Source organism: Camelus ferus, chromosome 20 (assembly GCF_009834535.1).
Source record: "Camelus ferus isolate YT-003-E chromosome 20, BCGSAC_Cfer_1.0, whole genome shotgun sequence".
In the NCBI taxonomy this organism is placed as follows: Eukaryota; Metazoa; Chordata; class Mammalia; order Artiodactyla; family Camelidae; genus Camelus; species Camelus ferus.
In genome coordinates this window covers 35,060,005-35,076,703 of record NC_045715.1, presented here as the reverse complement: position 1 = coordinate 35,076,703, position 16,699 = coordinate 35,060,005, and the positions used below count along the sequence as shown (strand labels likewise).

The 16,699-nt window shown below is 45.9% G+C and overlaps 1 protein-coding gene and 1 pseudogene across 1 annotated transcript; one reads left to right on the top strand and one right to left on the bottom strand.

Moving 5' to 3' along the window:
• The first annotated feature begins 1,104 nt into the window (after positions 1-1,104).
• IL17F (interleukin 17F) lies at positions 1,105-7,784 on the top strand. Its single transcript, XM_006194712.3, has 3 exons — positions 1,105-1,332; positions 5,570-5,775; positions 6,954-7,784. The coding sequence occupies exons 1-3, from the start codon at positions 1,306-1,308 to the stop codon at positions 7,216-7,218; spliced, it is 498 nt and encodes a 165-aa protein (XP_006194774.2). The 5' UTR covers positions 1,105-1,305; the 3' UTR covers positions 7,219-7,784.
• Positions 7,785-8,421: 637 nt separating this feature from the next.
• Positions 8,422-14,909, bottom strand: LOC116658126 (annotated as a pseudogene).
• Positions 14,910-16,699: the final 1,790 nt, after the last annotated feature.

Here is a 16,699-nt window from a genome sequence, read left to right as displayed (position 1 = left end):
AGAAGTGCAGAGAAGAATCCACAGGCATGGAGAGAAGAAACAGGGTGAGAGGCTCGTGATCACAGAATTCTGATGAATCTTGGAGGGGCTTCTAGGGAACCCGAGAGCTGCTTCCTCTTTACGCCCTTCATTTAAAGAAAATGGGGGTAGAGTTGTCCAAACACGTGATAGAGGAAACTAACCTTACCTGGCTAGGATGCGTCCTGCCTTATTAACCGAGCACGTGTGATTTTTATCTGATCTTAATGGAGATTTAAGAAGTAAGTTATTGTCGATGGAGAGGGTATAGCACGGTGGTAGAGTGTGTGCTTAGTATGCATGAGGTCCTGGGTTCAATCCCCAGTACCTCCAATAAATAAATAAACCTATTTTATAATACCCTCCCCTCAAAATAAACAAACAAAAAAAGTAAGTTATTGTTATTTCAGAAATGTCAGTGTATCTCTAGGCTACAATGCCTGGCATACAGGATGTGCTTAATAAATGTTGACTTGGACCGAACTAAGCCAAATTAACTTTTTTTTGCAGTTCATTTAAAATGACATGTCAGAGCATTTAAAAGCTCTACTTGCAAATCCATGTTGGTTGAAAAAAATCGAATCATCTTCAGAAGCTAGCCAGGGTAAAGGTTGTTTATAGGTTGTACGAATAATGGTGATCAATCTCTTCAGCATCAGGAGGAGTCTGAAACAGAATGCGTTCAGGGAGACCAGGAAACTAGCTGCCTGGGGATATCATTCCTGAATCTCTCACCATGCCAGTCCTACTCATAAAACGGAGCAAAAGATAGTCGTCTGTTTAATACCCAGGCTTGTCGAAGGATGACATACCCCTTAAATCACAGTTCACATCGTGTGTCTAGAGAGTAGAACGTAAGGGGCATGACTTGAGCTCTCAGCCACTTTGTGGACAAACACGAAAGATCATGACAGCACCTTGTAATTTGGTTCATCTCGGTAGTAAATCTGTTAAGAAATTCCATGTAGTGTGAGGGCAGAGGTGGGGGTGGCATTGGGGGAGAAGAAAAGGAAGACCTGGTCCTTTTACCGTTACCCCTTTGTAGGGTACCCCTTCACTTCCCCTTCAGGAAGTGGAACAGGAAAAAAAAAAAAAACAACTACGTTCGTCAGTAACTCTGGGGCAACCACAACTTAGACAGTAGTAAGCAGGTCAACCAAACGAAACAAGGACAGAGGTTGCTATAAAAGCCAACAGGTCCTCTCGTGACACCACACAGGCACCCACGGGTGGACACACGCACCAAAGGAGGCTCCCGCACGAGGCAGGCAACCGAGCAAAGCGACAATGGGCGTCCTGAGTGCCCCAGCCGTGGTGAGTAGGCGGGATAACGCCTGTGTCTGTGCCGTCACCCCTAGGACTTCAGGAAAGCAGATCTCTAAGGAAGGAGGCTGGACTGGGATCTTATTTTTTTGGGGGGGGTGTCATTTCTTTAAAGAACAGAGCTGACTTTCATGTTGACCCCCATCTGGTGGAGAAAAAGAAAATGTAACTAGACATGATGATGGGGTGCAAACCATAGCTCTTCACTGATGGCTTTTGCAGGGTTGCTGTTAGCTTGCGAGGTTCTTGGTGTTGCAAACCAGACTTGGTCTCTCCTGTGGCCAGTGTCATAGAGTTAGGTTGGCCTCAAACTCATCTCATGGCCTCAAACTCATCTCATGGGAGGGCTTAGCCAGTCTTTGAGGATCTGCATATGTTAAAATAACCAAGGAACCAAAAAGTATAATGATCCCCTCAAGAGGACCGGCAGACAAGGAGTGCCCCAGATGGAAGCGGAACCACCCGGTGATGGACCTGGATAGTTCCTAGGGGAGGGGCATTTGCCCCGCCTCTGAGTACTGGTCCTTTTTGCATTGACTCCTTCCTCCTGGAGGAGACAGGGGAGTTAGTGTGATGGAAATCTAGCTTCCCTGGGTCTAGAATCTTGCCTGGCAGGAGTCAGGTAAGTCCTATGAAGAATTTAAAATACAGGAGCATGAAAGTTGTGCTTGAGAAATCACTCACCACATTATTGGCTTAAGTAATCCTTTTTTCCCCTCTCCTTACAAGTTATGCAGCTTGGATTTTATAAAAGGTCATGGCAAATGGTGATGAGAATACTATGTTCTATTCATACATTGCTTTGGAGATGACAAGAAATGCAGCCAAGGGTGGTCTTTAGGGGGCATGGGGTTTGGGGTCAGACAGATCGGGTTACTAGATGTGGGATTGGGGTACCTTACTTGGCTGCTCTGTGCAGTATTCTTCCCCTTATCTGTTGAGGGGGGAATCACAGTGGCATCTTCCTCAGAGAAGGATTAATTGATATCATTGAGAATGACTAAATCTACACTCCAAAATAGCAGATCTGTGCAGGCATGGTTTTCAGTCAACTCGTCATTTCAAGATAACAACCAATGAGGGCAGAGAAAGCATTCAATATGTGTTAAATATTAATATTAATGATAATTAATGAGCCTCTCATCAGCCCAGGGAAGTGGATTGGGACTACTTCCCGCATTACACAGTTGAACAACCATCCAGTGAAGTTAAGTGATTTAACATCACTGCGTACCGCATGCCCAGGAGTGGGGACGTGAATCTAGGTTTACTGGCTCCAAGTACAGGATTCTCCTCCCTGAATGGTTCAGAAGCAAGACTTCTGAATTTAAAGCCATTTAAAAAAAAATTTTTTTAATGGAGGTACTGGGGATTGAACCCAGGACCTCATGCATGCACTCTACCATTGAACTATTACCCTCCCCTCTAAACCCATCGTTTTAAAACGAATCCATTGGATAGTTTTGTGCTCTAAAGCCACGTCTATTCCTGATTTCTTTGAAGAAACCGATCTGTTGGACAGTCAGCAAGAAACATGAGCGGGCAAAGCACTTTAGAATAGAATTAAAAAATTGGAGGTGCAGGCAGATAGGACCTCGTCTGTATGGAAGTGAGGCAAATCCCTGTGGACTGAGGATTCTGGAGCACGTGCCTAGGTGGGGGTGAGCACGAATCACAGATGAGTTCAGGAGACAAATGTTCAGATGTTCTCTTAGAGGAGCTCACAGGAGATGAAGCACAAAGTTGGACTGAGAATGTTGGGGTCCTGACTCTGCCCCACCTTTAGCTGGTCCTTTCTCTTGCCCCTGTTTCCTGTCGTACAGAAAGGGAGTGATGTCCATTTACCTGCCTCATAGGTGACTAATAAGAATTTGAGAGGGAGGGCATAGCTCAGTGGTAGAGTGTAATAGAGGGTATTTCCCCTTCAGTTTCACAAACTACCATATTCAAAGGTGAGAGTCGTGGTCCTCAGGTCAACCTCTGGCTTTACTTACAATTTGAAATGAGAATTTCTGGCCATCTTGAGCCAAGGACATTATTGCCTGGCAAGTTAAAATATTACTTCACAGCTCAATGACTGTAATTCCTCACGCCAGGAGCAGTTTTCAAAGATCAGGATTGGGGGGATGATATAGCTCAGTGGTAAAGTATGGGCCTAGCATGCACAAGGTCCTGGGTTCAATCCCCAGTACCTCTGTTAAATAAATAAACCTAATTACCTCCCCCGTAAAACAACATCAGCAAACAAACAAAAAAAGAATTGCCAAAAAAAAGACTAAATTAAAAAAAAAATTCAGATTCTAAAATACTCTGAACCTCTCAGACAAGTGCTGTGCTGTATGAGAACCAATGAGAATCTTATCTAAGCCCCTGCTCTGTGCTGGAGAACCACCAAAATCTGCAGTTTCAGATCAGCAGCTTTGTGAAGCAAGCCAGAGTGATTTGCAGACAGCATCTGATTTCTGATAAAGGGCATGTGGCCTACAACACTCAGGCAATTCATAGCACTTTTTCTAGACAGAGGGTACGTGAGGTCAAATTCCACCTCCTTCCTGTCCATCCACATTGGCAAGATGTCAGCTCAACGGTGGTCACCTGTACAGAATACCCTCCACGTCCGGCAGCAGCTCTTCATGCTCCAGGTTGATCCTACTGTTCGATCTCCACATTTCCTGGTGGAGGAAACGGAGTCACAGCTAGTAAGCGTCCTGGAACCGAGCTATGGCCCCAGGACTTCAGACTCCAGAGCCCGGGTCCTTTATCACCACACTATAGGGACAAGAAAGCCTCGTGAATGGATGAATGAATGAATGATGGTGGGAGATGTAAGTAGATGCCTGCTGATCACCTGGAGGCAAATCAGCCTCATTCCAGCTTATGTGGGTCAGTCTTGCTTTCAACATCTCTTCCAGGATCAGCTACCTTAGCATGGCCCTTGACACCATGATCTTTTTGCTTCATCGTTTCTGGCCTCCAGCATCTGCAGAATATAAAAAGGAGGTCCTTTAACCAACACGTCTAAGTGCCTTCCTTACCCTAACTCGTGGAAGGTGGGAGCCCGAATAGCACTGAGCCCCCGGGATGAAAGAAACTCACTCTCAGCCCTGGTTCTGCGTGACGCTGAGAGTCGGTGTTGGGACCTGTCCGTCCGCAGTGAGGGTCGGTGGTCACCGTGGGGTGAGCAGAGCAGAAGAGCAACAGAGGGAAGCTGGAGAGATTTTTAGCTCTTCCTTGATTTTAGTTAGATCTTCACAGAGCATTCCTGTAACACCAGACAAAACGAAATTTCAACGTATGTGTAAAAATAGACACGCTCCTAGTTCCCATTTCTCTGGTGTTGTGCATTGTGGGGACCCCCCGCTTCCGTCAGTCAGCCTGGACCACCAGGACTCTGCTGCAGTGGGTTTTGCAGAGTGTTTTTCTTAATGCGTGGATGTTGTTAATTTAACTGGATTGTTTTGTCCATTCATTCACTCACCTGCTCTTTTGTTCACCCAAAAAGTATTTTGGAACACCTGCTCTATGACATGTTCTCCGTCTTATAGGTGTAGATCTGCCTGAACACACGTTCTACATGCCTGGGCAATAAGGAAAGGGCTACTTGAGTGCTAGATGTAAAAGCTTTATGATTTAAGGATAATTGACATATTTCTAATTGAACTACTTTTGGGGCAGTTCCCGGAGGAGACCACCTCCTAGTGGGGCCTTGATGGAAGGCTAGGATTTGGATGCATGGAGGTGGGGCTGTGGATTCCAGGTAGAGGGCAGAGGAAGGATTTGGTGGAGGATTCACGGATGTCAGGTTGGAAGTAAAAACAAGAGTTATCATTTCTTCAGCCTCTATTTGTATTATAGATGCTTTACAAAGAACATTTTATTTCATCTTGTGACTATTATCATCAAGCAAGTGTTATCATCTGGTTGAAAGAAGAGGAAGCAGAGGGTCAGTGAGGAGGCCAGGTCAGGGTTTACACCCAGTCCCAGGTCCCGACAGTTTTCCGTCTCCCCGTTCGGGAGCTCTCGGACTGTGGGGACTCAATCACCAGGCTCAGGAGTTTAGCTCTTGGGTTGGTACCCTGGTACTGCTTCCTTGTGAGGATCTGTGGTTCAGAGAGAAGCTGTGATCCAGTAAAAGACCAAGGATGCCAGTTCAGCTGAAGCATGACCTGTCTCTTGTCAGCAAGGGACACCAGAGCCCCTCACCAATCACATCCTCCTCTATTTCCAGGTCAAGTCCCTGCTGCTGTTGATGCTGGTGTTCCCCCTCCTGGGGGAGGCGGCAGCACGGAAAATACCCAAAGCCGGGGATACTGCCGTTTGCCCCACTCTGGAGGACCACACTGTGAGGGTTGACATCCGCATCCTCAGTCAGAAGCTGGGAGTGCCCCTCTCCCATGACTTCCAGAACCGCTCCAGCTCCCCCTGGGATTACAAGTACGTGCCAAGGAGACTGACCTTCATGCTCTTTTGAAAAATACGTTAATTTGTTCTAACTATAAAGTAGAACATTCCAAAAATAGAGAAAAAATAGTCCCCACATTCTTAAAAACAAAAACCCCACTTTACCGGGGAGCTGACATCTTCTTGCTGTTTTGGGCTAAGTCCTCCTATGAGGTCTAAAGTCCTACTCTTCTCCTTCCAGCCTCCCATCTCTGCCTTTTTCTGCTTCATGCAGTCTTGGATTTGGAACTTACAAACTTTCTGTGTTGGAAGAGAGGGCTCTTTAAAGCAGCCTACGTAATTACCTCTGCATGGGGTAAGCGGGAACCAGAAAAGTCAGTTCAGAGAGATCCACTCCAATGAGACTCCAGTCTTCAAGGAGTGTGGACAGGAGGGCAGAGTGGAGGACAAAAGGCAGTTTGGGAAGTGGGATCCTAGGCGGGGATATTCAGGGTACAGTCTTGGGATTTTTTTCTTCCATGGAGGTTCTTAGGATACCAAGCACTCATTTATCATTTATGTGCTCTAAATATAAGCATGAAAACAGAGTCCAGGGACCATTAGAAGTGCTGCTGGGGCCGCCTGCATTGCTTCCCACGGGAAGGGAGTGTGTCCAGTGGCCGGTTGGCTGGATTGTCTCTGCTGCCTTTATGCCTCCTGGCAGAGGGAGCTGCTGAGGCAGAAACTGAAAGAAGGCACTGGATTCACAAACCTCTGGGGTTTTGGTTTTCTTTCCCAAGCAGCAGGCTTTGTAGACTGTGTATTGGGAGACCTATTACAAAGTTCAATCTCTAAGGAAAGGATAAATAATGATTATAACAACAATGTAAAGAAAATAAAAGATCTAACATGTATGGAACGTCAACGTTTTACAGTGTGACATTGAACATGCGTTTGCATCACTGAGTGTTTGCAACAATCCCACGACAATCCCACGGGAGAACTGTATGAGAATCTCCACTTCATAGTTGCGGGAACCGAGGCGTAGGGAGTTAAGCAGCCGCCAGGGGGCGCCACGTGAGTCCAGGCTGGCTGCTCCCAAGCCAGCGCCGCAGCCCTGAGTTACCCGCACCGCCTCCCTGCAGGTGGGCGCCCAGTGCTGCAAGGCTCCGATTCTTTGTGCATCTTTCCCTTCCCGTCTCACCATCCGCTTTTCCCCGCTCCTCCTGCAGCATCACCCGGGACCCCAACCGGTTCCCCTCCGAGATCGCAGAGGCCCAGTGCAGGCACGCGGGTTGCATCAACGCCGAGGGGCAGGAAGACAGCTCCATGAACTCGGTTCCCATCCAGCAAGAGTTCCTGGTCCTCCGGAGGGAGCCCCAGGGCTGCACTCGCTCCTTCCGGCTGGAGAAGGTGCGGGTGGCTGTTGGCTGCACCTGCGTCACCCCCATCGTCCGCTACGTGCGTGGCATGAGAGCCGCAGGTCAGCTCAGCTGAAGAAGCCTTAGAGACGCCCCTCCTTACCCAGCTCTCTGCAAAGAGTCCTGTGTGGTTCCCAAATTCTCTCCACTTCCCCGGGGCTCTTCACAAGCTCCGCATGGGATCCCCAAAGCTCTGTATTAGATATAGTTGTAACTTTCTGGGATTTCATAATCTTAATATGGTCCTAAGATGTTCCAATGTCCCACCCCCCTGAAAAGAGATGGAGGAGGATGCGGGACCCTTGGCCTACTCGGCTCATTGCGCGGTGATGACCACCTCCCCGCCATGCATCACTGGGAGGGAGACAGTACCACCTCCGGGGGCTTTGTTTGTAAAATGGGCTTTTGTTCCCCGTGGGTGAAATATAACCGCAATGTAAGTGTGGGAGGGGCTGTGCAGGATGGGGTGGGGCGGGAGGGACAGGGATAAGGACCTAGCGCACGTTTACTAAGCCTTTGCTAAATATAGATGAGATTGGCCGGATATTTATATTTGCAAGGAGAGTGCCCATGTATTTATGATGTGTTGGTTCCAGAAAATTCTAGGATAAAAAATAATATATCAACTACTAATATAATAAAGTATTAATGACTGAAAAATACTTTTGGTGTTTATTTCTGGACTTAGCTTGTACCCACAGACATTACTGCCCTAAAGATCATGCAATTCTATACACCTATCATTAGTTTTTCATATTTCCTCATCAGAGTGCTATTGTCAGTTATATTTTATTATTATTACTACTACTGCTATTTGTGTGTGGTCCTGGTGATACTATTTTTACCCAGCTTTATTGGGATATAATTGATAAATAACATGGTATAAGTTTAAGGTGTACAGTGTGAGGACTTGATACACATATATATTGTGAAATGATTACCGCAATAAGGTTAGTTAACACCTCCATCCCTTCACATAGTTACTTGTGTGTGTGTGTGTGTGGTGAGAACATTTAGGGTGTACCCTCTTAGCAAATTTCAAGCATACACTACAGTATTGTTAATTAGAGCCACCATGCTGTACATCAGATTCCCAGAATGTATTCATTTTATAATTGAAAGTGTGTACCCTTTATCCAACATCTCCCCACCTCCCCCTCCTCTGACCCCTGGCAATCACCAATCTACTCTATTTCAGTGGTTTGGAGAGTTACTTTATCATTCATGGTTCTGGGGGTTTTGTTACATGGAGAGTTAAGGAAAAGGTTACAAACAGAGCTCACCTTCTCTGGTAACTCTTTACTGCTCCATCTTCCTGGTTACATTAGTATATAAAGTGAACATCTATTGGCCACTATGGTAGTCACCAGAGACAAGAAAAGTAGAAGTAAGAAATGCACACGAGGGGCCTTGGTGTTGGTAGTGGCTGGTCATGAGGGCTGTGGTGGTCACTCTGCACCCATGGTCCCTGGTTGTCTTTCATGTTTCTTGAGGACACAGGGGCTTCCAGATTCTGGTCTCCCTGCAACTCAAAGGTTTGGTCGTCCCTCTCTTGCCCAGATACATTACATTTCCTCCTTCCCTGACACCATACCACGGGCTCCAGGAACATGGCTTCCAGGCCCAGGGAGAGGATGGGGCAGGTTTTCTTCCTTCCACCCGCAGCTTGGTGGCAGGAGCCCATTTAAAACTCTTTAGCGTGGGCAATTTTTATCTAGTCTGTAGATGGGGGAGGGGATGGGGATGGTATGGGGGCTCTTCTCTTTGCTTCTGAATCCTTTGCTTATGGAATAAACATTGCAGTTGGTCCTGAAAATGCTCAGCCTCTTGGAATCCAAAAAACATTTTCTCTTATTGCTATCAGCTTCGTAAGTTTGCTGTGAATCCCACAAGTCCATACTGGTGCTCAAATCTGTGCAACAAACCATCCTTCCTCTGTCCATTTTGGCAGTAATAGCCCTGCCCTGAGGGTAGTACATATAAAAAACTTCGTGTGAGCGGTAGGAGAAGTATAGAGATAAAGGAAATGGCGGAGGAGAAAAATGACACCTCTGAATGGATCGAGTTATCCTGTTCCACATGGTCACATGTAATTTCAAAACAAGGTGCTAAGTGCTAGGATCAAGGTGTGAAAAATTTTTTTTTAGCAGAACTTTTTTTTAGGTATACTTGGGTCGCAGATATACACATACACGCAAAAAAACCTTGTGTTTACAAACTCAATACTTTAAAAAGAGGCGTGGCCCACAGTAGTTTAAAAAGGGTGGGAGTGGAGATGGGGGGGCTTTATCACAGCAGTATTTAACAAAATTCAATGTACATAATATGTTCTGTATAGCTAATCTTCAACATGAACAAAGTCAGCTTCGTATGTTTACCCTTTTTTCTTTTCCCCCTGATTGTACACAAGGGGAGGAGGCTTCTTGGTTTTACAGGCCACGTTTCTCTGAATGTGCTCTCCTTTGATCTTGATATGTGGCAAAAGTGTGGGCCAGACTGCGATAAAACCAGTGGGCATCTTTCACATCCTGTGGGATTAATTCTACCTGGTTGGTGGATTTAGCTGCTACCCTAGGAGGTTCATTTCTCATGTCAAAGGCAAGGGAATCAGCATCAAACTCAAAGGCAGCTTCATCTTTCTGTTCTTCTGAATACAAGAATGTTCTTCCAACTAACCCTACTACATAACTATGCTTTTTCAAGAGATTAAGTTGATTTTGTTCTTGCTAAGTAAGGTCTTCTTCCGCTTCAGATGCATCTCTTTCAAGTCTTTTTTTTTTTTTTTTTTTTTGCCTTTGATACATTCTGTAGGGAGTTGGGTTACACACGGGAAACTTCAGGAGGTTTAAGGTAGTACCAGGCCAAGGGGAGATGGTGGCCCTGTAGAGAGTCTCGGTGCCCTTGGCGATGCAGTCCTCGGACTCCAGGAGCGTGCTGAAGAGAGTGGACTTGCCAGCGTTGGTGGCGCCAACCAAGCGGACGTCGCGGAGGTAGCGCCAGGAGCACGGAGATCAGCTCTTCGACTCCAGAGCCAGTCCTGGCCCTGATGAGCTGCACGTCCCTGAGCACCGTGCAGAACTTGGTCGAAGGATTCGCATTCTCCTCCCCGTCCCAAGGCCGGTCCCTGCTGGGGTGTTGTGGCCTTCGGTAGCCAGGGGGCGGCAGGAGCTCGGCGCGGGCACAGTCGTCCCACAGTCGCTCCCGGAGCCACTGCAGGTAACCGGGAGTGTCCTGGGGCAGCACGATCAGCTGCTTGGGGCCCACCATCGCGGGCAGGTGGGGCAGCAGGGCGTCGGGCAGATGGAGCAGGTCCACCATGCCGAGCACCACGGAGGGCTCGGGCCGCCGCAGCGCGACACTCACCAGCTCCAGGTACATACAGCTCGAGGCTCACCTGCAGGCGCAGGGCGCGCGGGGGATGCACCAGCGGCCAGCAGCGCCGGCACACGGTGCGCGCCAGCCCGCCTTTGGCCCGAGCCGCCGCGCTGGGTAAGTTCTCGCTGCGCAGGCCGGGGTCCCGGCAGTGCGGTTTCGCCCCGCAGTCCGAAGAATCCAGGCCGCGCGGCCGCACCGTCGGGTCCGGAGGCCCCATGACCCGGTGTACCCGCCGGCTGGCCCTTAGCTTCCTCCCGCCGCTGCTGCTTCTGTCTCTCCTGCCCCCGCCGCTGCTCAGCTCCCGCAGCTGGTCCTGGAGGCTCAGTGCGGGGCTGCGGCTCCGGGATGTACTCGGGGAACAGAAAACATCCTCCAGGCCAGCCCTTCCTTCGGAACTCCCGGTCGCTATCGGGCCACGAGGAGGCCCACGTCCCAGGCCGGACGGGTGCTGGGAGCAGCGGGGCCGCGCCTCTCATTTGGAGGAGCGACTCCTGGAGGCCACGGCGCGCGACGGCGACGGCGGATCCCAGCAGGAAGCTACACAGGTGCCTGGGAGCGCGGCGCGCGGGCAGCGTGAGAAACTCGGGCGAGGGCCAAGGGGCGGGGCCGCCCGTTCGCGCGCGCGCACTGCGGTCCCAGACTCGCGTTAGTCTCTAGAGGAAAGCCCGGGACCACCCGAGAGCCGTCCTTTGTCCACTGGGGCACTTCCGCTCCCCTTCCCGCGTCTAATGTCGTGAGTTCTCGCGATGAGGGCTCCGCGGCCTGGAAACCCGCCTAACGCGGAGGTGAAAGCGCCCGGGACGAACACCGAGCAGGTTTGGCCGAATAGGTTAGTGAGTGAGGTTTTGTTCACTTTCGGACTTCTTCAGTGCGCCGCCGTTGTCACTACCTGCTGTTCAGAAATCACACTTTCAAACATTTTAAAAAAATTGAGGTATAGTTGATGTACACAGAAATCATTCTTAAAAGCTTCGTGTTGTCCTACAACTGAAAAAAATAGAGGATCGAATGTTGCACACTCACAGCTTCACCTAACATCTTTTATTAGTAGATATTATTGTTTTTTTCCCCACCGGGTGCCATTGTATGTGCAACAACTTTGAAAACAGAAACTTTCACGGGCAGGATCCTACCGTGAGACTGTAGGAGCGGTCCTCGTCGTCAGCCGTTGGAGGCGTGGAAGGTATGAAATTTAGAGAAGACAGAGAGGATGCTAGCTCACCAGAAAATGTCAGAAAGGAGATGGCTTTTGCACTGGGATGAATAAGAGTTGTTCCAGAGGAAAACAGGGAAAGGGCATTCCTAGCAAAGGGGAAAGTACAAGCAAAATCACGGAGACCCAAAAAAGCTTGGTGTGTTAGGAGAAGAGCATGTGCCTGGGTTGGTGCGGACATGGGGATCCCGTGGGAGATACATAATAAATGTTTCTTGAAAGAACAGTTGAATAAATAGGTAAATGAATGATCATTTATGGCAGTAGGCAAAGGACAGTAGGCGGTGGCCCACCCGTGGGTGGCTTTGCTCACTCTATTACAGATGTGATCAGAACATAGCTGTATTTCATAAGAGAATTTTGGTAAAAAAAAATTTGTTTTGGTGGTAAATTTACCACGAAAAGGAATGGAAACCGGAAGGCCAGTTAGAAGGTCAGAGAGAATGTGATTTCTCCTAGGTGGACTCATGTCATTAGAGCTGGACGGGCCCCTGTAGATCTCATGGTCAACCTTTCTCACGTGCAGATGAGGCCCAGAAGAATTAGGTGACTTCCTCAAGGTGACTTGGGTAGTTAGTGACAGAAACAGGTTCACTGACTCCAAGTTCATGACTTTTCATGTTAGTTTTGCAGTGTTCTATAGTGTTTCCAATCAGGACCATTTTCAGTCATTTTTCTGGGGCGTAGGTCTGGCCCTGGAAGCAGGGACAGAAGTACATCCCATCCCACATCTCCAAGTACTTTGCACTTGGTGCTCCCTGGAGTCTGGGGCCCTAAGATGTATCTCCCCTCCCTGAGTTAAGCTGAGGTCAGGCTGACCTTCAGAAAATTGCACATCCTGTCCCACTCACAAGGTGGCGCACTGCGCCCATTTGTTCCCAGATTCCCTAGCATAAGTCCCAAGGGAATAGTGGCACTCTTACAGGGGGGGCTGTCTTCCCTGGCAGTCACTCGACACCCTGAGCTCCTCAGCTCTGTATGGGACTCAGAGATCTCTTGTTTTGTCTGTAGAAGTGGTCAAGTTGAGTGGTTCAGGTGTTCAAATACATCACTGCGTAGTGTTTGGAGAGAGGAACTTTTCTTTCCATATGGAAACTTGAAAGCATATAGCCTTTTCTTTCTTTACGAAGGCTTGGCTGAGGGGAAAAACACATTCTCAATCTCTCTCTCTCTCTTTCTCTCTCTCCTTGCCTCCTCCTCCCAAATCTGGATAAAAGTCCCCTGTATTTATAATGCTGCATGGGAGAAATTTCACTTGTAATTTACAGGGAAGAAAATGGTTATGCAATTGGTTTGTCTTTATTTTTTTCTAATAGGAGAGGTAGAAAAAATGCATCTATTATTTACACAGCTTTTGACTTTGAATCCTGGTTCTGCTGTTTATCTGGTTGCATAACTTTAGGCAGTTTAGTCCTTCTGAGACTCAGCTTCCTTGTATATTATAATATCTCTTTTAAAGAGTAGTGTGTAATGTACTAGAAACCAAAAATGCAAAAGACAGTGGAGAACCCAGGAAACGGTAGGCACCTACTTACTGATAGTCATTATCCCAAGAGATGCAGAATTTATGTTCCCCATTTTACTTGGTCCCAGGAAACTCACAACCAACTTTTTTTTTCTTAAAAATAGAGATACTGGGGATTGAACCCAGGACCTCATGTCTGCTAAGCATGTGCTCTACCACTGAGCTCCACCTAACCCTGACTCACAACCAACTTTTATACTTAAACAGCAGGGCTATATAATATTCCTCATAGCTGTTAAATTTACACTCTCTATTTACTTTCTGTATACAGATGTATATAATTTAAGGTAGTTTAAACAAAAGACCTCTATATTATATAGGTCATTTCTTTAAATCACCTCAAGTTGAAAAGAGTAGAGGAAACTAGATTTTTTTCCAGTTTAATTGAGCTACAACTGATATACAGCACTGGGTAAGTTTAAGGTGTACTCCATAATAACTGAATTTGCATATTTCATGAAATGATTATCACGATACGTTTAGTGAACATCCATCATAGAGATACAAAGTTAAAGAAATAGAAAAATAATTTTTTGTGTGTGATAAAAACTCTTAGGGTTTTACTGTCTTCGTAACTTTCACATACAACATATAGCAGTGTTAATGATATTAACCAAATTGAACATTACATCCCTAGAACTTATTTATCTTATCGCTAGAAGTTTGTAGTACCTTCTGACTACCTTCATCCAATTCCGTTCTTCCCACCCCTGCCTCTGGTAACTACAAATCTGACCTCTTTCTATGGAGGAAGCTATACATTTAATAAAAAGATCCCCCTGGGCCCAAATGTTCATTGTTGCCTATTCCTCTGAAACAAATGGGAAGAAAAGTATTTTGGTTCAGTAAGTCACAGAGGTGGTACCTGTTCAGCCTAATTTCCCTCAGGGTGCAAAAGAACACACATTTTCTTAAACACTGAGAGGTCCGTTTTTGGCACCCTATTAGGTGCCAAGGAAAGAATTATTGGAAAAAAAGTTAACTTCTGAAGCTGATGAGCCCTAAGCCTTGCTTGGCATCTCCAAATGTCATAACAGACCACACACACACAGAGAAAATCCTTCTTCCTTAAAGAGTTCCCAGGAAAACAGAATCCTTCCAGTCTGTGAGAGAGGTCAGGTGTTGGGCAGTGGGGAGAAATGCTTATGCGTGGAAGATTTTCCTCCATTTGCTCCTTTTATTTGTGGATCTGATAATCAGGGAGGTTGTATTTAATCAAGTCATAATTCTGCATCTTCCTACATTTGCAATGGGGTTTAATGGTTTTTGTAACGAAAACTTACGTTTGCCTTGTGGAGTATTACTGTGACCTGGGAAGCTAAACCCAGTAACAATTCCACTGAGGGTTGTTAAAAAAAACAAAAACAGTAGCAGTAACTGCAGCTCGTGCATACTGAGTTTGGCTGCGTGTGTCAGGCGCTGTGCTGTTTTACATGCATCTTAGTCCTCACAACAGTGGTGTGAGTGGGGGAAGATTATTTTCCTTGTTTTACAGAGGAGGAAACTGAGGAACTAATTACCTGCCCCAAGTCACAAGAGCTAGTGAACACTAGCCTCAAGGCTTAAACTCCGGTCTCATGGATGGTAGACCCTAATGCCTGATCTAATCAGTGCATTGGCATAAACTTGGATGAGTTACCGAGTATCGCTTCATCGGAATCTTTTCCCATCTGAAAATGAACACTGATTAAAATGTTGCTTGCATAGGTCACTGGAGGTTCTCAGGATTAACTCTTGAGCCACAAACAGCATTACTTGCTTTCCTTCCAGAAACACCCTTCTGTTTACTGGCACATGATCTTGGTCCTGTAATTTTATAGGAGGGACTCTGTGGAGTGTGTGCTTGAAGAATCGTGACCTACTCTTGGCTCACTCACTGCTACTTACTGGGTGCTGATTTTGATAATTTTGCTCAGTAGTGAAAAGAAAATATTTCAAAACTAAGATTAAAAAAAAAAAAGAATGACCCCGATTTGAGCATGAAGATGTTCTTGGCTGCAAAATATTCACTTCTTAAATTGTACAAACATCATAGTGATATCAGAGCCCACAGCATAATGACTAAGCCTGTGGGTGTTTGAGTCAGATGCCAGGTTAAAATGCCAGCCCTGGTGCTTACTGGCCGCACAGATTACTGATGATCTTGGGCAAGTTGCCTAACCTCTCTATTTCCCTTTTCTCAATTGTAAAATGGGGATAATCACAGTACCAACTTCACAGGATGGTTGAGAGGCTAGAATAAGATAATATATACAAGGTGCTTAGAGTGAACCTGGCATGTATTGTCTGGTGTGTTAGTAAGAAAGGGAAAAGCCATCCATTGTCCCCAAACAATAGCATATCACTTTTTTTCTTGATGTATAGTTGATTTACAAAGTTTTTATTTTTTATTTTTTTTAATGGAGGTACTGGGGATTGAACCTGGAATCTTGTGCATGTTAAGCACACACTCTACCACTGAGCTATTCCCTGCCCTGATTTATAAAACTGTGTTAGTTTCAAGTGTACAGCAAAGTGATTCAGTTATATATATATGTGTGTGTGTGTGTGTATGTGTATATTCTTTTTCAGATTCTTTTCCATTATAGGTTATTACAATATATTTAATATAGTTCCTTGTGCTGCACAGTAGGACCTTGTTGTTTATTTATTTGACATACAGTAATGTGTAGCTCTTAATCCCAAACTCCTAATTTGTCCCTCCCCACCCTTTCCCCCCAGCAACCATAAGTTTGTTTTCTATGTCTGTGAGTCTGTTTCTGCTTTGTAAATAACTTCATTTGTATTATTATTTTTTAGATTAATATTTTGCTTTCTCTTCTGCTAATTTGTCTCACAGAGATATGCTTTCTATAAGGCTGTAACCCCAACATATGTGCAATCTCTATTTTGTAATTTTTAACCTAAAATTATGTTTTATACATTTTCTGTTTCCATAGAGTGTTCACAATGATTTTTAGTGGTGACATACTGTTCTTTCAAACTGATGGACCAGAATTTACTTAGTTATTTCTTTATTTGTGAACCTTAAGCTATTTTCACTTAGAAAAGTTAGATAACGCTTATACCTGTTTTAGTTACTTTTTAAATGTGAAATATACAATATAGACAGACAACTGTATGTCTTTATATAGGTACAGTTTGATGTTCAAGCCCTCTCTGTGTGTATTTTTGTGTCTTTAGCCTATGTTGGGTGAGTTACTTAGTTTCTCTGAGCCTCAGTTTCCTCAACTATGAAACGAGGATGCTAATAATAACACTTGTCTCATAGGATAGTGGTGTGGATTAAATGAAATAATAAATGTAAAGCCTGAGAGCAGGTCCAGGTTCTAACGAGCTGTTCCTTGTCTTACTTACACCACCTGTAGCAGGGCCTAGAAATAAATGCTCCCGGCTTTTAATTCTCATTTCAAAGTCAAGTCGATCAATGCATCAGAGAAAGAT

Excerpts from the sequence above, each read along its gene's own strand:
- IL17F (XM_006194712.3), top strand. The coding sequence starts at position 1,306 with ATGGGCGTCCTGAGTGCCCCAGCCGTG. Across the intron at positions 1,333-5,569 it reads TCCTGAGTGCCCCAGCCGTG|GTCAAGTCCCTGCTGCTGTT; the intron begins GTGAGTAGGCGG and ends CTCTATTTCCAG. Across the intron at positions 5,776-6,953 it reads AGCTCCCCCTGGGATTACAA|CATCACCCGGGACCCCAACC; the intron begins GTACGTGCCAAG and ends CTCCTCCTGCAG.